This window comes from Pongo abelii, chromosome 4 (genome assembly GCF_028885655.2).
Source record: "Pongo abelii isolate AG06213 chromosome 4, NHGRI_mPonAbe1-v2.0_pri, whole genome shotgun sequence".
Classification (NCBI taxonomy): Eukaryota; Metazoa; Chordata; class Mammalia; order Primates; family Hominidae; genus Pongo; species Pongo abelii.
In genome coordinates this window covers 86,980,506-87,005,026 of record NC_071989.2, presented here as the reverse complement: position 1 = coordinate 87,005,026, position 24,521 = coordinate 86,980,506, and the positions used below count along the sequence as shown (strand labels likewise).

The window sequence follows — 24,521 nt, the reverse complement described above, 5'->3', positions numbered from 1 at the left end:
GACGGTATAGTGTATAGAAGTCTATTCATTAAAGGGCCTGCTTGGGTTTATATTTAATCCTGTGTTTTCATAATTTTTATTTTTTATAGTTTTATCTCTACTCTTTTTTTTTTTTTTACAATTGTCTCATGAGAAGTAGAATGGATACAATTTCTGCTTTTTCAGGAAGAAAAATCCAAAGCATATGGTTAGGGAATTTTTCTAAAATCTATAGATAGGTACCAGAATTAGAACTTTAATCCCTTGCTTCTGTACTTCAGTCTTTCCTTAACCTGTCTTGAAGAAATTTTACTTCACCATATGGAGACCAAATATCAAAAAGATGATAATTAACAATATTGATTCACTATTTGATATAAAAATAAGTTATGAATCTTTAAAATGTGTAGTTGAAATTCAATGAGTATTGAGTCTGTAGGCATTTAATTTATTTAAGAAAATAACTGTGTGTTTCAGTTAAGTCAGCATGGTCATGTTGATTTTTTTTTTTTTTTTTTAATTTTTTTGAGATGGAGCCTCCCTCTGTCACCCAGGCTGGAGTGCAGTGGCACGATCTTGGCTCACTGCAACCTCTGTCCCCCGTGTTCAAGTGATTCTCCCACCTCAGCCTCCTGAGTAGCTGGGATTACAGACGTGCACCACCATGCCTAGCTAATTTTTGTATGTTTCTTAGAGATAGGGTTTCACCATGTTGGTCAGGCTGGTCTCGAACTCCTGACCTCAAATAATCCACCCTCCTCGGCCTCCCAAAGGGCTGGGATTAGAGGTGTGAGCCACCGCATCCGGCCTATGTTGATTTTTATAACTATTTACATTGAAAAATATTGGCCAGGCCCAATGGTTCATGCCTGTAATTCAGCGCTATGGGAGCCTGAGCCAGGTTGATCACCTGAGGTCAGGAGTTTGAGACCAGTGTGGCCAACATGGAGAAACCCCGTCTCTACTAAAAAATAGCCGGGCATGGTGGCGGGTGCCTGTAATCCCAGCTACTTGGGAGGCTGAGGCAGGAGAATCACTGGAACCCGGAGATTGAGGTTGCAGTGAGCCAAGATTGCGCCATTGCACTCCAGCCTGGGCGACAAGAGCAAGGCCCCTTCTCAAAAAAAAAAGAAAAATATCTTAACAGGGTTTAGTGTGTGTGCTTGTGTGTGTGTGTGTGTCCTCATAGTATTCTTGATTATGTAACTGGTAGTTTATATTTACAAAGCAAAAGTATTACAGAATCTTAGATTAAGATAATTTACATGATTATAGGCCATAGTAAACTTTCCTTATATGTTATATTATTTCTTTGCTCTTTTGTCTGTTGATTTAGTAATATAGTTAAGAATCCAGTCTGCATGTTTACCAAGTAGCTGGCTAAAGGTTTCAGTTCCACTGAGAGTTAAGCTTATGTTTCTGAAACCAGCATAGCATTAACCAAACATTTGGAACACTTGTCCTACAAGTTTTCGGATTTGCATGTAAGGGTATAGTAACCTTACAGCATCTGGGGGCACTTTGTAACAAAAGTCATTTCTTGGAAGTAGAAAGTTGAAACTTGTAACATAGCTTCAAAGGTATTCTGCAAAATATTGCCCTAATAGTTCAAAAATAATTTCTAAATTTTATTTGAAAATAAAGAGCTCGAAAGTAGTTCTGTTGTAAACCAGTGACTGAAACGTATCAAGAGTCTGGGAGTACCTGGAAAGCACAGTTATCTTTGTGGAGTATTTTGTAGGCATGTTATATACATATATAATCATATGAATTAGAAATCATTTAACTAGCAAGTTATGCATCTAAAATCACCATGAGCACACACATGTAAGCAGTTAGTGTCCAGACTGAGCATGAGCAACTCTTTGGCACAGGTCCATTTTAATACTACTTAGTTCAAAATCATGTATGGAGCATGTCTTTGTGCCAGGTGAAAGGTGAATAAGATTGCCCTCAAGGAGCTTCATGAGGCAGCAGAATATATAACCAGTATGGATGATGTGGAGGTAGTGATCCATGGGGTGCTCTGGAAACTCTAAGAACAGTCCCCAAGCTCTCTCCATGATTACTCCAGCATTCTCTGATGTTATACTTCCTTTACACTTTTAACAAATATTTGAGTGCCAGGCCAACATTAGTGAACAAGTAAACAGTCTCTGTTTTTATAGTGTTTAAACTTCAGTGGGGGAATAAGAGAAATAATTGTATAACTATATAATTACTGTTATGGAAAGTGCCACAAAAGAAGAGATCAAATTGAGGGAAGAGGGCAGGCGGTGGTATGGCTGGATCATGAAAGTAGGCTCCTTGTGGAGTCATACATAACTCATCCTTCCAGTGGGTAGAAGTTGGCCTGTAAAGTGGGGAAGGAGCGCTCCCGGCAGAGGGAGGGGCATCTGCTTTGGCCCTTGAAGCAGTTAGGTGTTTTAGTGCCCTCATCTGAGGTCGTGGTAGTGACAACTGGAAAGAATCTGTAAAAACTGGGATGGAAGAAATGAGAGAATTGTTCACTATTTAGCTTTGAGAGTAAGGAAATAGGAAGAAATAAAGATATTTCTAGTTCACTAGCCAATAACATCTGTATCCTCCAAAATATCAGATACGTAAAAGACAATAGATGTTGATTTATTACATTTAATACATTGATTGCTTAAGTTCAGAAGTTACACAAACTGATAGCCTATTTCGTTGTACATGACCGTCACAATACTAGCATCACATGTCTAAATAAATTAGAAATGCAAATCATAATGCAGATAAAAAAAAAGAATGCTTCTTTAATCATTTTACATCTTCCCCAAATGAAACCCATGAGTCAAGATATATAAATGCCCAAATTGTACAGAAATTTGTCATATAGTTCTCAATTGCTAAAAATTTTAAGGAAGAGGTACTTTCGTGTTAGAATCCAGAAGTCATTTAGCACTGTTTGTTAAGATCCTCTGTGAATATCATGTTAAGTAGTATTAGTAAATGGAATCTAGAATAAGTGTTTTTCTTCTTGAATTTATTCACTTTTACAAAAATGAATTTGAAAGAGTGATTACTCTGAAAAGATTAACATTTTTTAGCTTGTGTATGAAGTTTGTTGCCACAAGTCATTTTAATATTATTCTTGAAGAATACTCAGCATAGCAGATATGCTTCCAGATCTATATAGAATGTCTCCTAAGGCTTTAGTTTGTTTTCTGTAAATAAGTAATAGTTAGAGATATAATTTAACTGGTTGAAAGATAGGGAAAATACCACTTACCACAAGCTCATAAAACTTTTACATAAGCAGTTCACTAATATGGGTGACCATAATGTATATGATAAAAGCCCCTCTCAAGCTTGGGAATATGTAGTCATTTGGGATGGTTTTCTGAAAGCTGTTAATAAGCTAAGTAAACCTATAGAAGCACATTTTAGTACTTAGAGTCTAGTTTTAGTAGAATCTGCATTCATCCATAGAAAGCAGTCTAGCAAATGTTAATAGTAAGGCCTGAAGTAGTTCCACAGATATCCATGTTTATATACCATTGTAAAATTATTTACTTTTCATATAAATATAGGCAAAGCATGCAGTCATCCATCTCTACAATGTGAAGTCTTTCAAGTATTAATGATAGATGTCTATTATTTCTATATCCTTAAAAAGAAATATAGACATCCTTTTTACTTTATTTGTCCATCCATATTTGTAACTATTCTGCATTTTGAAATATGTTTTGCAAATTTTGCTATGATATTTAAGGCCCTTGGAATAATAACTTAAATCTGTTTAATCCATACTTTACCAGACTATTAAATAATTTGATCCCAAATTTTCCTTTTGATTACAGCATATTCTAAACTAGTTTAAAAGTAGTCACCTATTTTTCAGTGATCTCTGTGTGGCATTCTCAACACCCTTATATATAACTGCATACAGCCAATTGTAAATTGCCCCTAAGGTAACAGAGCAAAGGAATAGCACATGTGAAAAAAGACATTGTAGTTCAGTTTGAAAAACCTTACGGGTGGGCGTCTTAATATTGCTGTGGTATGGAAGACAAAGTACCTATCCATTACAGCATTTGAATTTAATAGCTTGTGTTAGTTAATTCATACTTAGGTTAAAGGAAACCCAAGTCACTGGTCCAGATATCATACATGACAATGTCATACAAAGAAAAATTCTTTCAAAGTCTCAGATTACAAAAGAGGGTATTAGATCAAGGGAAGCTGAGTTTTTGTGAGGAATATGCTCAAGACTGTCACTGTACTGGAAAAACAGCGAAGCAAATGTCCTGCTGAAAGGGATTTCTGTTGTGTTGTTTTTCTGTAGCTAAAGTGGTGACTCTTGCTGAACTAATCTGGAGTTGGAATACAGCCAGACTTTATCACATTGGCCAGTAAAGTTGGGAGACTTTTGCTTCCATCGAGGCTGATCAGGAAGGCTTTAGAAGGAAAACCAAAAAAAGCCTCTTTTGATAATAGCTGCGCAATCAGTAGTGGACTAACCTATTATTGATTCTGGGCTGTATTCACTTATTATCATCTCCCTTTGCTTAGAATTCATTTGCATAATACTTTTCATCAGGGCCCTTACCTTTGCATATTATTTACATAGCTTATATGTGCATTAAATAAATGAAGTTGGTAGGGATGATTCTGCCACAAGTAACATGCTGTTAACAAACATTTAAATAATTCGATGTTATATCCTTTGATTCTGGCCTCCTCTTCAAAAACAAATTTAAACTGAATGCAAAAGTTTTCTGATTCAAATCATGGCTAATGAAATTGTTGGTTACTACTGGTTTCTAAAAGATGGAAATTTGGGAACAGATTTTACTGTAAAATTATCCATATCTTTTCACACAATTTTAGCTTTGGTAAAATCTGTTAATAAGCATCGTTTCAATTCTGCCAGTACCAGGAGAGATTTTTATCATTTAAATCATTATTTCCCAACAACACTACATATTGTACAATTTTTAGGGTGAATTTTCCTTAGGTGACCTACTCTGCAAGCAAATAGTGGCATTTTTGTCTCCAAAGTTAAATCAAATTATAGAAGGCTAGATAAAAACATTCATTTCTATCTTTAATAGATTATAATGATTATAATGCTATTACCCTGTAAATAAGAGAATGGGATTGAAATTAATTGATCTCACTTTTGACAAGAGATAGATGTATATTCATAAGAGTTGAAAGAAACATAATTTTTTATTTAGTATGTAAGACTGGTTTCCTGAAGACATCCCACTGTGGAATGGTCTAACATCATTTCCTGAATAAATTTCCAAAGAAAGCTTTTAATCAGTGGTCAGTTTTTTAAAAAGGGAAATTGGCTGGGTGCGGTGGCTCACGCCTATAATCTCAGCACTTTGGGAGGCCGAGGTAGGCAGATCACGAGGTCAGGAGATCGAGACCATCCTGGCTAACACGGTGAAACCCCGTCTCTACTAAAAATACAAAAAATTAGCCGGACGTGGTGGCAGGCCCCTGTAGTCCCAGCTACTCAGGAGGCTGAGGCAGGAGAATGGCGTGAACCCGGGAGGCAGAGCTTTCAGTGAGCCGAGATTGTGCCACTGCACTCCAGCCTCGGCAACAGAGCGAGACTTCGTCTCAAAAAAAAAAAAAAAAAAAAGTGGGGGGGCATTGGGGGGAAATAGGGAAATCAACAAAAATACTGACTTTTGTGAATCTAGTAGATACATAATTCACAGTATCACCTTGGGTCAATTCGTTTTTCTTCTCACTTAGGAACTAGCAGTACGTCCACTGAATAGCTTTTTATTCCCTTCCCTTAGATCTGGCTCTCAACCTTCCAAATTCACTGATGTAGGGAAACTATGATTTACGTTAAAGTACTTAAAACACCTGTAAGGCACTTTGAACCTTTCACAAATATCCCTGAGCAAGAAGTTAGTATCCACATCTCCTTCCTAAAAGAGGATAAGCTGCTTAAAATTTTCAAAGAGCATTTCTTAAGAGGCTTTAGAGTATCATGGGTAGGAACCAGTAGCGAGGATACAAAGTGAAACTGGGACCTCCTGTGGCTCTTCATCCTTGTATTTCCATTCCTCAGCCACAGCTACATTAGGGCATGTGGCAAAGACCACAGAAGGTACTGTGCCAGGCAAGCAGTACACAGATGTTAGCAGATGTTACAGTGTGGAGCCATCTCCAATGGGAGCTGCCCATCAGCACATAGAAATGTTGCTCTTACTGCTAGAAGCACAGTTACAGGAACCAGGACATTTCTTGGCGCCCCTTATGGGACTCTGCATTGTAGCAAATAAAAATGAAAGTAGAGCTAGACTTTTGCTGTGCTCTCTCAAATCAGATGGGAAACTATGCACTAAAGTACAGTGTTTTTATGGAGTACACATAACATAGATTTCCTTCTCCCCTCTCACAATCAGAAATTAACCATACCACTTCTTAGAATCATTTCTGTTTACTTATTTTCTCATTGCTTCATTAACTTGCTAAATTTATTCTGAGGTTACATAAAAGGTTTAAACTTGCTATAAATAATACATCTGTACTAACTAAGAATGACAATATAAATCATTGAGTGCATACAATATAAATCATTGACTGGGTTTGATTTATATCTATTTCTGTTCTTTACATCACTAATCAAAAGGAGCCACTTTAAAATATTTAATGTTAAATCTTTTCGGCTTTTTAGCAGCTTGCAGAAGATTCTTTGAAGATTCTTTATTGACTGCATATACAGAAGGTACCACCATTTGAGTGTCCCATTTTTTGTCTTCAAGAGTACATTTACATAGGCTACTTACTCCTCAAAATCACCCTATAAAGATAGTTGTTATTAACCCTAATTTTATAGATGAGAAAACTGAGACCTGATGAGGTTAGGTAACTTGCGCAAGGCCCATAACTATTAAATGACTACAGCCATAGTTTGAAGCAAGTCATCAGATTCGAGCCTGAACTTTTAACCAGCTGTTACAGCAATTGATTCTTAATACAGATGTTTAACAAAATTCTTCGAAACTCAGAAATATTTATAGAGTAATAAAGGCATACATTATACATTTTGAAGTAGTTTGTTTCAGATTAATTTTCCTCAGAAATGTCAATAGTGTTTCACTTTCTTTACCAGAGCTGAGTAAAATTCTGTATTTTATCTGATCTAAGATACACCAAGAAAAAATATCGTCAGTTAAACTATGACTGTGACAACTCTTTTAGGTTTACGTGGACATAGATTTTAATATCAGCCTCTTTTGTACACATGTAATACATGTAAAATAAATGGCTTAAGGTGTTCTTATAACTTCATCATATGCAGGGTCCAGCTCTTCTGATTCACTTTATGACTACAATTTATGTCCATGTTTTTCACCCCAATATCATTTTTTTGTGCTATCAGTAACATCAGTGATACATCGTTCTTTAAAAACTATTCTTGGCCAGGCACAGTAATGCCAGCACTTCGGGAGGCTGAGGCAGGTAGATTGCCTGGGCCCAGGAGTTTGAGACCACCCTAAGCAACATAGAGAAAACCCGTCTCTATAAAAAAAAAAAAAAATACAAAAAACAGCCAGGAGTGGTGGCACTTGTCTATATTCCCAGCTGCTTGGGGGACTGAGGTGGAAAGATCACTTGAGCCCAGGAGGTTGAGCCTGCAGTGAGCTATGATTGCACCACTGCACTCCTGCTTGAGTGACAGAGTGAGACCATGTCTCAAAAAACCAAAAACCAAAAAACTATTCTACTTTTATTTCTGAGATTTTCTTCCAATGTTTATTAAAAGTGTTAGTACTTAAATTCTATTTCACTTCTAAACACTGTTTCCTAGAAATATGAGCAAGTGATTTCTAGTTCACTATAGGAACTTCCTGTAAAACTTCATCAGTCAACATATATCTCAATCTGTTTACCTAGAGCCAACTATATTGTATGTTGATCCAGACATGCCAGTCTATGTTGCAAAGGTGGTGGATTGTTAGGCAGAGAAGGAATTTGAGATGGAAAGTAAAACCTGGGGGATTATCAAGGCATACATTAAGAAAAAAACAAGGGCCAGAGGAGGCGGCATTTAGAAGCAGGTGCCAGCAGGAGTATAAAGAATAGAACAGGGCCAGGCACAGAGGCTCATGTGTGTATTCCCAGCACTTTGAGAGGCAGAAGCAGGAGGATCATTTGAGTCCAGGAGTTCAAGACCAGCCTGGGCAACATAACAAGACCCCCTCGCTACAAAAAATGTAAAATTAGTCAAGTGTGGTGGTATGTACCTGTTGTCCCAGCTACTCCGGAGGCTGAGGCAGGAGGATTGCTTGAGCCCAGGAGTTCAAGGTTGCAGTGAGCTATGATTACACCACTGCACTCCAGCCTGGGCAACAGAGGGAGATCCTGTCTCTAAAAATAACAGGCCAGGCAAATAACAGGCCAGTAGCACTGTTGAGAGGCTGAGGAGGGTGGATCGCTTGAGTCCAGGAGTTAGAGACCAGCCTGGACAACATTGCAAAACTGCATCTGTACAAAAAAAACAAAAGCAAAAATTAGCCAGATATGGTTGCATGCCTGTAGTCCCAGCTACTCAGGAGGCTGAGGTGGATAGATTGCCTGAGCCTGAGGGAGGCAGAGGTTGCAGTGATCACATCACTGCACTCCAGCCTGGGTGACAAAGCCAGACCCTATCTCAAAATAATAAACTTTTTTTTAAAAAAAAGAACGGAACAATGCAAACATCTGATAAGAGGATCCCAAGAAGTACTGTGTTTAGTAAGTTAATGACTTGGCAACAAATGGAAACTTTCAGTTATATCTAATGGAAAACTTCCTTCATATACTAGGCTATTTGCCTAGCAGGACCTGAAATCGCTACTCATTTAGGTCCTTTTGACAATAAGTATTATTTATAAATAATGCAAGATTACTCTGCTTTCATTTCTTTCCTTTAAAAGGTTAACTTTTATAAAGAAAAATTCAGACCCTAAACTGTTGAAGATGTCATTAGTTTCTAAGATGACCTACTATAGCTTGGGGCCAACAGGCTGATATGAAACACCTAGCCCAGAAGGCGGCATACAAGTAGTTTTTTTTTTTTTTTTTACGTTAAAATGTATTCATTCATTGCACAAATATTTATTTAGTGTTCCAGGCGCTGAAAGAAGAAGCTAAAAAGAGGAAGATACAGGGAAGGTGTGGGGGTAGGGGGTGGGGGCGTGAGGGTTGAAAATTTACCTGTTGGGCATAGTGTTCAGTATTTGGGTGATGAATACACTAAAAGCCCAGACTTCACTACTATGCAATATATGCATGTAAGAAATCTGCATTTATGCTCCCTAAATATATATATTTTTAATGTTTAAAGATACAATTTCCTTGGGTTATATACTTTAATAGATAAGGAGTCCTGAGATCTATATAACTAGGCTATGGGGAATTATGATGTATGACTAATACATGTGATACAGGATATGTTTGCACTTGTATTTCTCTTGGGCTTCTTGAATTGGCATTTCTGTCTTTTGCTGACTTTGCCAATAATCTAGTTTCCTGTGATTATTTCCTTAAGTAGTCCTCCTGAACTGTACTCTTTCTCTTATTTTTCTCAAAGTCAGATTGCATAAATGTTAGACTTTCTAGTATTTTCTCACAGGTTCCTGGGGCTCTATCAAATTTTTCTCCCATTTTTCTCTCTGATGTTCAAACTGGAAAATTTGTATTGATTAATCTTTAAGTTCACTGACCCTTTCCTTTCTCATTACCATACTGCTATTGGGTCCATTCAGTGTATTTTTAAATTTCAGTTATTATATTCTTTAGTTCTGAATTTTCCATTTGATTCCTCCTTATATCTTCTATTTAATGGCTGAAACTTTCTCCCTTTCCAGTCCCTCGTATCGTATTTGCCCATAGTTGTTATAGCATTTTCATAACTGCTTTAATGTCTTTGTGAGATAATTCCAACATCTGTGTCATCTCGTCACTGACGTCCATTGAACGATCATTGTCCACACAACTTCAGATTTTCCTCATTCTTTATGCGTCAACTAATTTTGAATTGTATTCCAGATATTTTGTCTATTATGTTATGAGACACTGGGTCTTGTTTATATCCTATGGAGAATGTTGACATTGTTGTTTTAGGGGACCATAGTTAGTTAGGTTCAACAGTTGCAAGTTTCCATGAGCCTTCTGTGAGCTGCAGTTCTGATACCAGTTCAGTTTTCAAGTCTTCTTGCAGGGCTATTTGCATCTGTCCCATGTGTGCACTACACATTAACCAGTCTGAGACTTGGGTAATGGAATATGCCACTGTTAAGTTCTCAAAGTATGTAGACTGTTAAGAGCAGATCCTCAAATGCACAGCTCAGGAATAAGCTTATAAACACAAATAACTTTAAGAGGTTGCTTTCCTGAGCTTATCTCACTCTGCAATGTTCCAAGTATTTTTTAGTAGGCTGGACACAAGTAGTTTTAAGTCAGTATTGGTTGCTTCTGTGTTCACAGTTCTGGAATGGGAAGTGAGGAGATAACCCAGCAGGCAGATCCTGAGGCAAGCAGTGCTGCAGAGTGCTTTCATAGTTACGGATTGACCCCGCTACTGATACAGAGAATAATGTTAAGAAAAAAACCTACTGCAACCTATTTATTTTAATTTAATTTAATTTTTTGAGATGGAGTCATGCTCTGTCACCCAGGCTGGAGTGCTGTGGCGTGATCTCCACTCATTGCAACCTCCACCTCCCAGGTTCAAGCAATTCTTCTGCCTCAGCCTCTCAAGTAGCTGAGATTACAGGCGTCTGCCACCACACCCAGCTAATTTTTGTATTTTTAGTAGCGATGGGGTTTCACCATGTTGGCCAGGCTGGTCTTGAACTCCTGACCTCAAGTGATCCACCCGCCTTGGCCTCCCAAAGTGCTGGGATTACAGGTATGAGCCACCGCACCCAGCTGCACCCTGTTTTTAAATTGTTTTTTTGAAAGAGTATCGGAATATTTTTCTCAGTTCTACATAATTAACATGCCTAAAAAGTACATGCAAGGCGTTACCATTATAGAGACTCTAATAATGGGTCCTAGGCCCTGGAGGAATGGGAGAGAGGCAGCTTTCTTAGACTCTGCAAGTGACCATTCACATGTAGCATTCACTCTGCAGGTTAGATAAGTATATTGCTCATACATTAAGCTCTTATTTTGAAAATAGAGCCTTTTGAAGTACTTTTTCTTCTTGATTTTACATAGCTAATTTAATGAAGTTTAATATCTTCTCATAGAACAACTTTGACTTTATTTTTATTTTATTTTTGAGTCAGGGTCTCCCTTTGTCACCCAGGCTGGAGTGCAGTGGTGCCATCTCGGTTCACTGCAGCCGTGACCTCTTGGGTTCAAGCAATCCTCTTGCCTCAGTCCCACAAATAGCTGGGACTATAAGCATGTGCCACCACACCTGGCTAATTTTTCTATTTTTGGTAGAAGTTGAGTTTCACCATGTTGCCCAGGCTGGCCTCGAACTCGTGAGCTCAAGCGATCTGCCCACCTCTGCCTCCCAAAGTGCTAGGATTATAGGCATCAGCCACTGTGCCTGGCCAGAACTTTGACTTTAGATAAGGGAAAAACTGTAAAATTCCAGTTTAAGGAACCTTTCAAATTGTGTTTTTGAAGTGTTTTGAACTCTCTCTAGATTTGAAGCCAACAGGAAACCAGCTGGTCCATTTTGAAGGGAAACTTTACTGAACAGCCACAAGAATAAAGAATTGGTTTGCCCTTATTCCAGTGTTCAGACGTGAGATCATAATGGTGTTTCAGTATATTTTCTGAATCACTGGTCTCTCCAACTAAGCAATTTAGTGATTTCTTTGTGAACAGCTTTCTTAAGGTAAAACTACCAAAACTGTACCTATAAAAAAGAAACCAAATTAACAGAGAACCCCAACAGTTCTAAAGAAGTATTCCTGAAATGTGAGATGCTAACTGAAAATTTTGGTGTCAGAATTAATCCTAAGGTATTAATTGTTGCTAAATGTTAAGTCTAATGGAGGAGAAATGTGATATCTTAGATTTGAAGATTAAAGAAAGGAACTTTTTTTTTTTTCAAAATTAATGTGCAAAGTATTGAGAGGTATGGGTATTTGGAATTTATTATAAGTTGAAGTTGTGTAGGGTATTCTAATAGGAGCATTTATTACACTTGATGAAAGGAGTATATGAAGAAGCTACAAAGAGAACAGGGAAGATTGACAAAAATCAAAAACATTTTACTTCCTAAGTTGTATTTCTTTTTTTCTTTTTTTTTTTTGAGACAGAGTTTCACTCTTGTTACCCAGGCTGGAATGCAGTGGTGTGATGTCAGCTCACTGCAGCCTCTGCCTCCTGGGTTCAAGCGATTCTCATGCCTCAGCCTCCCTAGTAGCTGGGATTACAGGCATGTGCCACCACGCCTAGCTAATTTTGTATTTTTAGTAGAGACATGGTTTCTCCATGCTGGTCAGGCTGGTCTCAAACTCCCAGCCTCAGGTGGTCCGCCTGCCTCAGCCTCCCAAAGTGCTGGGATTACAGGCGCGAGCCACCGTGCCTGGCCCTAAGTTGTATTTCATACTGCTCTAGAAAGATTATTAAAGGAGCAGCTCATAAAATAGAAGAAGCAAGAATGTTCTCAGATTCAAATTTATAATACTTATGTTTTATTATAAAAATTTATTTTTGGTATCTAAGAAAAAAGAAAATTGTAAAAAGAAAATTATTCGAGACCCTGCTTCACTGCTTTTGGGCATATACCTAGAAGTAGAATTGCTGGATCGTATAATTCTAAATTTTTGAGGAACAGCCATACTGTTTTCCACAGCAGCTACACCATTTTACATTCCTACCAACAGTGTACTAGGGTTCCACTTTCTCCACATCCTCACCAACCCAACACTGATTTTGTTTTTCGATAGTGCCATCCTAGTGGATGTGAGGTGGTGTCTCACTGTGGTTTTGGTTTGCATTTCCTTGATGATAATGATGTTAAACATCTTTTCAAGTGCTTAGCGCCTGTTTGTTTCTCTTCTTTGGGAAAATGTCTATTCAAGTACTTTGCTCATTTTTAAATTGTTATTGTTGAGTTATAGGAGTTATTTATATATTCTAGATATTAATCCCTTATCAGATAGATGATTTGCAAATATTTTCTCCTGTTCCATGGATTGCCTTTTCACTCTGTTGATTGTGTCCTTTGGCACATGGAAGTTTTTCATTTTTATGTAGTCCACCTTATCTGTTTTTTCTTTTGTTACCTGTGCTTTTTTGGTGTCATATTCAAGAAATCATTGCAGATCCAGTGTCACAAAGGTTTTCTCCTTTTTTTTTTGAGACGTCTCACCCTGTCGCCTAGGCTGGGGTGCAATGGAGCAGTCTTGGCTCACCACAACCTCCGCCTCCCTGATTCAAGTGGTTTTCCTGTCTTAGCCTCTGGAGTAGCTGGACTGCAGGTATGCACCACCATGCCTGGCTAATTTTGTATTTTTAGTAGAGATGGGGTTTTGCCATGTTGACCAGGCTGGTCTCAAACTCCTGGCCTCAAGTGATCTGCCCACCTTGGCCTCCCAAAGTGCTGGGATTATAGGCATGAGCCACCATGCCTGGTCATTACATTGATTTTTGTGTGTTGAACCATCTTTGCATTCCAGGATCTCTTCAATTTTTTTTTTTTTTTTTTTTCTCAAGACAAAATCTTGCTTCATCAACCAGGCTGGAGTGCAGTGGCATGATCTTGGCTCACTACAACCTCTGCCTCCTGGGTTTAAGCAGTTCTCATGCCTCAGCCTCCTGAGTAGCTGGGATTACAGGCGTCCACCACCACATCCAGCTAATTTTTGTATTTTTAGTAGAGACAGGGGTTTTGCCATGTTGGCCAGTCTGTTCTCAAACTCCTGGCCTCAAGTGATCCACCCACATTGGCCTCCCAAAATGCTGGGATTACAGGCATGAGCCACCCCCTTGGCCTCTTCAATTTTTAAATAGTGTTGTTCAAAGAGAAGTTTTTAAGTTTATGAAGTTCCTGTGATCAGTTTTTTTAATGGACCATGTTTTTGGTATTGTATAATATCTAAGAAATTTTTACCTAACCCAAGGTCACAAAGAATTTTTTCAAGTTTTATAGTTTTATATTTTATAGAAGTTTTATATTTTTAATTTATGTATAGATTATGAGATATGGGTTGAGATTTATTTATGTTTGTATATGGTTATCCAATTGTTTCAGCACCATTTATTTAAAAGACTGTTATTTCTCCTTTGAATTATCATACCTTTGGACCTTTTATAATTATCTTCATTTTAATAATTTTCAGATATTTTCATCTCTTTGTGTAGATCTACATTTCTCTCCGGGATCATACTCTCACTTAAAGAACTTTCTTTAATATTTCTTGTAGGACACATCTTCTAGTAATAAATTATCTGAGCTCTTGTTTACCTGAAAAACTCTTTATTTCACCTTCATTTTGAAAGATATTTTTCCTATGTGTAGAATTCTAGGATGAGAATTGTTTTCTTTCAACACTGTCACTCCACTGTCTTCTGGATTGCATCGTCTATGATGAAGTATTACTATACAGTAGTCCCTCCTTAACCACAGGGGATATATTGCAATACTCCCAGTGGATGCCTGAAGCCATGGATAGTACTGAACCCTATATGTAGGGTTTATGTTTATGTTTTTTTCTGTAGATACATACCTGTGATAAAGTTTAATTTCTACAGTAGGCACAGTAAGAGATTAACAACATGAACTAATAATAAAATAGGACAATTATAGGAATATACTGTAATAAAAGTTAGGTGAATGTGGTCTCTCCCTCTCTCAAAATATTTTATCATACTGTAATATTTTCAGACTACAGTTGACAATGTGGAACTGGAACCACAGAAAGAGAAACAATGAATAAGGAGCTACTGTAATTATATATGTTTTTGTACTTTTTGCATCTGTGGTTTCATGCCTTTTATTTTTTGAAAATACTCAGCCTTTATGTCTTCAGATATTTCCTCTGCCCTTCTCTCTTCTCCTTCTATGATTCTAGTTAAACATTCGTTAGACAGTTTACATGGCCCTTCATATCTTAGAAACTCTTTTTCTTTTTTCTCTTTGTGTTTCAGTTTGGCTGATTTCTCTTGGTCTGTTTTCATGTTCACTGACTTTATGCAGCTATGTCAAGTTTACTGAGCCTGTCAAAGGCATTCTTCACCTCTGTTGTTATGTTCTGTATTTCTAACATTTCTATTGAATTCTTTCCCATAGTTTTCATTGCTCTGCTAAAATTCACAATCTGAGTGAACGTGATGTCCTTCTTTCCACTAACACCTTTAACATGGCTATCTTATTTCCTTCTTTGATTTATTCAAGATCAAGATCAGATTAATCTCTGAGTATGATTCTGTTGATTGCTTTCTCTCTTGACAGTGAAAAGTGTTTTTTCCCTTGCTTTTTGATACATCTTGTAATTTTTTTTTTCATTGAATGCCAAACATTGTGTGGAGGACAGTAATGATGAACACTATTTCCTCCTAGAAATGGGTATGACTCTTCTGCTAGGCTGTTAATATGAAAGTTAGTGCATTTGGGGGTTGAAATGGATTTTGATTTTGTTGTTGGTATGGTTACTATGAGTATGCTATAGCCTTTAAACATCTCTAGCATTACCTTGTGCTTAGGGTTGCTAGAGGGTTCTACTAACTGCTCGACACTCATCTTTTGGTTTTTGTGTGTGTGTGTGCACACCTCAAAGAAGTTCTGTCTCTACAGTCTTGACCTTCCTGCAATGGAAGGCTGCTATAATAGAGGACAGAATGGTGTTCTCTGTTGTTTTTGTCCAGCCTCAGTCTTGGGTAGACCCTTTGTCCCAGGATCTCAGAAATGAGGCTTTCTCAGTGATCCTGCGCCTCTCCCAGTAGCAGGTAAGTTCAGCCTTGTGATAGTTGAGAGTCTTGTGTAGGAGTTTCCTGCCTCTGTCCCACAGGTTAGAGACCTCTGAATCCAGGACTATTTTCTGTTCCTCTCACAGAGTTACAGTGTTTTATTCTCTTTGCCCCCAGCCATAACAGGTCTTTGCCTGAATCCAGGTTAAGTGGGAGAATGACAGGATTTAGGGATATCCTTCTCCCATTGGTTTAAGATTTTGGTCCTGTGGAGAAGAAGGGTCTTGGCTAGACTTTGTGAATTTCCCAAATGGAAGTCTCTCTCCTCATCCAGGATCCTTTCTCTAGTCTCTCTCTCTGCCTCTCCTATCTTTCTCCTGAGAACCTGATAGAAGTCTGTGGTAAAGAGCCTGCAAAAGGGTACAAATTCCCTTTTGTATCTCTGGCTCCCAAGAGCCTTAGAAATGCTTGTGGTAGCCATCTTGCTCATAAGTATCACTCCAAACATGAAATTGTGAAGTTATCTTCTTGATACAGGTAGAAAATAAAATGATTACACTTACCTAGATTTTATCATTAACGTATGGTATATTTCAAGATTTTACCAGAGTTGTATCTTAAACTTGAGCTTCCTTGGGTCTAAATACCAACCAAATATGAAAGTACTGGAAAATGCTAGGATGAATTTGAAGAATCTACTAACCTACTTTAAACATATACTTCAACAATCAAGGGTTTTAAAATAATTGATGTGGTGTTATAACTACCTAGACTACTCATATAAAAAGTACTTCTGCCAATCAGTATTAACTTGTAAATTACACCAAAACAAGGCAACTTGTTCAGGAATACCAACCTTTTCTTAAACAGGTTTGTTGTAGATTCTCCATGTTCCAGGTCTACAGTGTTTTATAGATGAAATCCCTGTTATCGTATATGCATGCCTGATAAGTTTAAAATGGGAGTCAAGAAACTCCATATGATTCTACTACCCAAAACTAGTGTGAAATTCCATCCCTGATGTCAGAGCTAAAATATTTATATTTGTGGTTTTTATTAGTGTTGAAAATTTTATTAAAATTAGTGTTATAAAATTTACTACTCATTAATTGATTTGATCTGAGGTTAGCCTTGCACTTATTTCATAGTGAATACCTTTACTTTTCATTTAGTCAGCGCATTGGCTAAGCATGCACAGATTGGCAAGCACCAGGTTTTGCTGGTAAGTGAAAGGATGGGTGTAATAACTGGAAAATACTTGTTGGAGAAAGCTTGAATCAATGAAAGGAAAAAATGCAATCTGGTAAACGGATTCTGAATATAGAAAAAATTGGACAAAAATTCATAGAAAAAAATGAGAATCTGATTGAGAAGAAGCGCTCATCACAGAAAAGCCAGCTTGATTAGAACAGGAAATGTAATCCACGTACTTCAATTCAGGAAGATGGGGCAAATTGATAGGCTACATAGTGTGGGTTTAAAAAATTATGTTTATTAGTTTGCTTGAGTTGTCCTAAAAAATGCTGTAGACTGCATGGCTTAAACTATAGAAATCTATTTTCTCATAGTTCTGGAGGCTAGAAGTCTGAGATCAAGGCGTCTGCAGGGTCATTTCTTCTGAGGCCTCTCTCCTCGTCTTGTAGATGGCTGTCATCTCTTTTTATGTTCATGTGTCTGTGTCCTAATCTCCTCCTCTTGTAAGGACATCATTTATACTGGATTATGGCCCACCCTAATGACCACATTAAACCTTAATTACCTCTTTAAAGACTCTATCTCCAAATACAGTCATACTGTGAGATCCTGGGAGTTAGAATTTCGATATATGAGTTTTGGAGGGACACAGTTCGGCCTCACGCACGGAATCGAAGAGGCAATCAGGGCCGGGCACGATGGCTCACGCCTGTAATCCCAGCACTTTGGAAGGCCAAGGCGGGTGGATCACCTGAGGTCAGGAGTTAGCGACCAGCCTGGCCAACATGGTGAAACCCTATCTCTACTAAAAATACAAAAAAAAAAAAAAAAAAAAAATAGCTGGGCATGGTGGCAGGTGCCTGTAATCCCAGCTACTTGGGAGGCTGAGGCAGGAGAATCGCTTGAACCTGGAAGGCGGAGGTTGCATGAGCTGAGATTGTGCCATTGCGCTCCAGCCTGGCCAACAAGAGCAAAACTCCATCTCAAAGAAAGAAAGAAAAGGCAGAATGTAGGGATCCTCTTGAACAGTACTGTTCAGCAGAACTTTTTGTCATGATGAAATGTTCTGTATCTTTGCTGTCCAGGGTGGTAGCCACCAGTCGTGTGTGGCTGTTGAGTGCATGAAATGTGTCTCAAATTCAAAGCTGAATTTTTTACTTTAATTTTGAACTATTACATTTAAATAGCCACATGCTAATATTTGGATAATACAGATCTTGACTGATCTGTTTATTTGACATATAAAAAACTGAGAACCAAAGTGCTTGAGTGTTGGGTCTGAGGTTACACAGATAATTACTGAATACTTGTGATGTAAGCAGGTTATAAAATGCTTGATGGATTTTACTGTCTAGTGACTATAAAATGAAACCCAGATAAATAGAATAGAAAAACACCCTCATTTTAAAATTATTTCTCCTGCTATAAATATGTGGTAATCCATTTTACTTTATAATTGTGTGATTTTGACAAATGGATTTAGGAGTAAATAATCGTTTTTTCTTCTAGTTAATTTTTAAAGGGGTTTGCTATTGACATATAACAAGTGTTTAAATTAGTTCACTAAGATTTCAATTGTCAGATTGAAGTTTCCATTTAAATAAAACGCATCTCTGTAGGGGAAAAACTGGTAGGTGATTTAAAGAAAAATCTATAATTCAGTTAGAGCAGGTGAATCCATGCATGCTTTGCTCAGAAGACATGAATCTGAAAAATCATTTCACAAAGGAAGAATAAGAAAAGAGCTTTCTTTTTCAGGATAGAAATGGATTGTTAAATTAATAGCTTAGCTTGTTGCTTGATTCTATCCTTTCATGTCTTGATGATATTTTCTCACTTAGTAAATTTTAGGAATATTTTTAACTTTTCATTTTAAACTAATTTTAGACTTACAGAAAAATCACAAAAACTGTACAGAGTGCCCGTATACACTTCACCCAGCTTCCCTTAATGTTAACATCTTGTATAACCATAATACAATGATCAAATCCAGGACAGTAGCATTGATAAAATACTACTAACTAACCCTCAGTTTTCACCAATGTTCCCTTTCTGTTCTAGGAACCTACCTAAGATCCCACCTTGCATTTAACTGTTATTTCCTGTTTCCTTCATTTTCTTCACATGTTTGAAGAGTTACAGTTATTTTACAGATTGTCCCTCAGTTTGGGTTTATATGATATTTTCTCATTATTTGACTGAAGTTACACATTTATTGCAAGAATACTACAGACACAATCTTGTGTCGTTCTCTGTACATCATATCGGGGGTTTGTGATGCTGATATGTCATATTTCTGGTGATAAGCTTTAGAAATCTTGGTGACGAAAACTATGCTTTTTAAATAAAATATATACTAACATTACTATAAAATATAAATCCATCAAATTTACCCTAGAATACAAATGACTTATCAAACCCCTAAAAAATGGTGATTGAAGAAAGCTATAAGCCTCACTAGTTAGTTAATGGGATGAGGTTAGTAGAATTTTACTAATAGAAATAAACTTCAGTAATGAGAAAGAGATACAACCTTTTTCTAATGAGGCAATTCTTTCTTTATTGGGAAGTTAAGAAAGGAATTTTCAAGAGGAGTCTTTCCAACTAAAAGAATTGTCTTGTAGTAGAAAATTGTTTTAGTTGAGATACTTAACTGTAGTAACTTATCAAGTAGAATATTAAATGAGGAAAAAAGGTGATTGCTTTAGTCTTCTTCTATTTATGACACTGGAATTATATCAGAAGTCAAGTCTTTAGAACCAGTTTCTAGGCATAGCCTTTCCTATGAAATCAGTTTATTGTAACAAATGTTTGTATTTTTGACATTTTAAGTTCCCGAATAAGATGAAATAATAACAATTTCAAAAGAAATACTACCTTACATATCCCAAACCTTATGACATTTAAGCATCCTCATATGTTTTCATTAAGGAATAGCATTGTACTTTAGGGTCTGACACACGTAAAAAATATAATACATTGTTAGGTTTTTTTAATAGATGTTTTTCAGGCTATAATGTTTATTCCTTAAAAGAGAATGGGTGGAAACTCTTCTGTAGATAACTGTATCTGTCATAATGAAAGTGGGACACATTCCACGTTAAACCTGGTACTTGGGTACTTTTTGTATTTCTTCACTTGCCAGGTTTTCTTTACTAGGAATATTTTGGTGAAGTATTTGTGTTTTTTAGTATTTTGGGGTTGTCTTTGAAAACACTCTTAGGGCTGGTCGCAGTGGCTCACGCCTATAATCCCAGTACTTTGAGAGGCTGAGGCAGGTGGATCACCTGAGGTCAGGAGTTCAAGACCAGCCTGGCCAACATGGCGAAACCCCGTCTGTACTAAAAAAAATACAAAAAAATTAACTGGGCATGGTGGCGTGCGCTTGTAGTCCCAGCTACTCGGGAGGCTGAGGCAGGAGAATTGCTTGAACCCAGGAGGCGGAGGCTACAGTAAGCCAAGATTGCGCCACTACCCTCCAGCCTGGGCGACAGAGCGAGACTCCATCTCAAAAAAGAAAAGAAAAGAAAAGAAAACATTCTTAGATTATAAACCCTACAGTAGAACTGAGTCTTACTGTCCCTTCAAGGTAACAGTAGTTGGTGTAATAGATAGAATTTTCTTTTTGTTTTATTTTAGTTCAGCAATCAGCAAACATTGGGAGGCTGAACTGGCTACCCTCAAAGGAAATAATGCCAAACTCACTGCAGCCCTGCTGGAGTCCACTGCCAATGTGAAACAATGGAAACAGCAACTTGCTGCCTATCAAGAGGAAGCAGAACGTCTGCACAAGCGGGTAATTTCAGGGCTGATGTCTATAGGGATTTAGGGCTAACAGGTTTTCTTGATCAGAAGAAATTTGCATGTAGATTCAGCACAGGGATATCTTCTAGTTCTAGGATGTCAGAACATAGATATGGGTTGTATTATATGCGTTTGTTTGATTAAGAAAAATATTTTCCATAGTTTAATGAGAATGAAGAATATACGCCTTTTGAAGTCAACAAACCATGTTGATTCCCCATATTATCTATGGGGACTAGCAGTAATGCACAAAGTACGTAAAAGCACTAATGTATTAGTGCTAGTTGATCAGTACTGACATGGTAGTTAAAGTTTATGCTGAGAAAAAATTCAAGGAGTAGTTTAATTAGAATTTGAGCTTTGGGTGTTGATGGTGAAGCGGGAATGCTTTTTTCCTGAGTTGTCCTGGGGAGGGGATTCTCCATTTCTGGTTTACAAGACCAGAGTATTCCAGAGTGTGAATTCCAGTTCTGCCGGTTATTATCTGTATGATCTTTGATAAATTATTTCCTTCTTCCAGCTCAGTATTCTCATCTGTAAAATAGGAATAATAAGTACTCTGTACAATTCCTGTGAAGATTAATTGAATACTTAATTGGCATGTAGTTGCACCGAGTCAAAAATATGTATTCTGTACAATTCCTATGAAAATTTTTGAGACACTTAAGTGCCATGTAATTGCACTGTCGCAGTGAGTCAATGAGCTGCTTTTATTATTTTCTTTTTAAAGAAGGAACAGTTTGAAAAATACAAGTAGAAAATTATTAACTTTGGTAATATTAGAGATTTGGTGCAGAAAAAGAAAATCAGAAATTTCAGTACCATTAATATCAGAAGCCCAGATAATTACTTGTAAAGTGGTTTAATGCTCTTAGGCCAAGAGTTTGAGATTAGCCCAGGCAACCTGGCAAGACCCCATCTCCATTTAAAAAAAAAAAAAATCTTTTTTTTTTTTTTTTTTTTTTAATTAACCAAGCATGGGGACACATGCCTGTAGTCCTAGCTACTTGGAATGCTGAGTGGGAAGGATTGGTTGAGCCCAGGAATTGGAGGCTGCAGTGAATTATGATGGCTCTACTGCACTCTAGCTTGGGTGACAGAGCAAGACTCTGTCTCTAAAAAACAAAAAAAAAAGAAGAAGATTTTTGTTTAAAATTCAAGGCATAGAAGTGCTTCACCCAACAGATGCCTTTAATTTCTCCTTTTAAAAAGAATTCCAAGCTGGGCACATTGGCTCACACCTATAATCCCAGCACTTTGGGAGGCTAAGGAGGGTGGATTGCTTGAGCCCAGGAGTTCAAGACCAGCCTGGACAATATGGTGAAACCCCATCTCCACTAAAAATACAAAAATTAGCTAGGTGTGATGGCATGTCCCTATAGTTCCAGGTACTTAGGAGGCTGAGGTGGGAACATCACTTGAGCCTAGGAGGCAGAGGCTGAAGTGAGCTGAGATCACGCCACTGTGTACTCCAGCTTAGGTAACAGAGCAAGGCCTTGTCTCGGGGGGGAAAAAAAAAAAAAGAAGAGGAAATGGAGTTGAGACAGAGCAGAAATGTTAGAAACTTGAGTAAACGTTATTCTATCCTATGTATAAAAATTAACTTATGAGAGGTGGGGGAAAGGAGAGTTGTTTAATGGGTATAGACTTTCAGTTTTGCAAGTTAAAAAAGTTCTGGAGATCTGTTTCACAGCAATGTGAATATAAATACTTAACACTATTGAACTATACACTTAAAATGACTAAGATGATAAATTTTATGATATATGTTTTTTACCACAATAAAAAAAAATTTATGACAATTGTCATAGCCAGAAAATATTAAGGAGCTATCATGTCTCCTTATTGTGTAATCTCTGCCCTTAAGAAATTTTCTCTTTAAATAGTCAATTGAATATTAAAGAACTTAAGAAACATAATATATTTATTTACTCACATATTTTCAGTTTCCATTGTGCTTCTTTCCTGTAGATCTGAATTTCTATCAGGTATTGTTTCCCTTCAGCCTGAATAACCTCCTTGAGCAGTTTTTGTACTCCAAGTGTACTGCCAACCAATTATCTCCACTTTTATTTAGATAGATTTTGTCTTGATTATAAGTTACATTTTACTGTTTTTTTTTTCACAAAAATGACTAGTTATTTTTAATTGTGTATTGGACATTGCAAATGAGATGTTCTAGAGACCACAGATTTTGTTATTTTTGAATAATGTTGAGTTTTTGTTTCAACAGGCAGTTAAATTATTTGGAGATTATCTTGAATTTGTGGAGTTGTGTACTTATGCTTTGTTAGAATTCATGTATTTCAATTTTGCTGTAACCCTAGGGTAAATCACGTTGTCCTAGGAAATCTTTATCTCTAAGACATAACCCTTCCAAGGTTTCACTGACAGCGTCAGGTATTTACCAAGGCCCTCTAATTTAGCAGGGACTAGCAGAACTTCAAACTGTCATCTCTGTGTTGAGCACCATCGCAGTTTAGTTCTTTCAGTCTTCCAGCTCTTTTCCTACTCCTAGTTGTTCCAGGTGTTCTGCAGAGTCCTAAAATTCTCAGGCTTCTCAGAGAAATGACTATGGATTTCTGCTTGAGTTCAGTCAAGCAATGCAGCCAGACTGCAGAGTACCTTCAGGCAAAAATATGTGGAAATCACCCAAAGTGACTGCTTTCTTGCAGTCTTTTGCCCAATTTGGTTACTCACCAGGTCCTTCAAACAGTTGACTTTTACATTTTGCCCACAATTTGCAATTGTTATCTATAGGAAAGTTACTCCAATAAAAACTATTTCATCATTATCAGAATTGGAACTCCCCTTAAGGAATTTATTATATAATGAGACAAAACAAATACACATTAAAAAATAAGTGAAGTAATTCCCAAGATTTTTGAACGGATGCTTGGTTTTGTGAACCAGAGGAGAGCCTTGAAGACTTGAGCAGATAGGAATGGCTTTCTGGAGAAAGTACATGCTGAGCTAAGAGTTAAGGGTTTGGTTAGGTCCGAATGGTTTTCAGAGGCAAGAGAGGACATCCTAGTTAAATCAACAAGTTGGGAATGAATATCACTTGTTCTTAGGACAAGAAGATTTGCCTGCTTTTGGTTGGAAGTACTCACTGAATATCTTGGGCAGTGTGGATGGTTGAGAAGGTTGGGGCCAATATACAGAGGATCTGAGGGTTTAGATCTGATATCGTAAAAAAGATGAGCTGAAAGTCTTTGAATGGTGGAATCACAGGAATGAAAGATGAATCTTAGCAATTTGCAGAATAGACAAAAATATGAAAAGGTTATAATTAAGTCCACTGGGAGGCTGTTGGTTTTGTTCAGGTCTGGGTGATAAGGGTTTGTAACGAGGCTAGTAGTATATGAGAAGAAAGGAAGAAAATTATATAAGAGAGAGAATCACAGAATGTAGAGGGTAATTTGATATTTGTAAAATGCCAGGGAGAGGGATTTACTCTGTTTCCTTAATAGTCTAGAATTTACTATCTTCTAGTAAACCAAAATTTTATGAGTACATGATATATGTAAAGAACTGTGATAGGGTGTGTGCATGCATGTGTGTGTGTGTGTATTTATGTTGACTTCTGTCTATTACTGATTCTAGTTTTAGATGGTATAACTTGAAGGACAGTGCTCCTCTCTGTTCTCTCAAAAAATACCAAGTGCTTATTAAAAGTTATATTA

The 24,521-nt window shown here is 37.3% G+C and overlaps 1 protein-coding gene across 2 annotated transcripts in view; it reads left to right on the top strand.

The window, feature by feature from the left end:
- HOMER1 (homer scaffold protein 1) overlaps positions 1-24,521 on the top strand; it is a 140,485-nt gene that overhangs the window by 91,526 nt on the left and 24,438 nt on the right. For both annotated transcript variants that reach the window (XM_009240845.4, NM_001131690.1), the window contains 1 exon segment: positions 20,671-20,827. In XM_009240845.4, the coding sequence (XP_009239120.1) occupies positions 20,671-20,827 (157 nt within the window).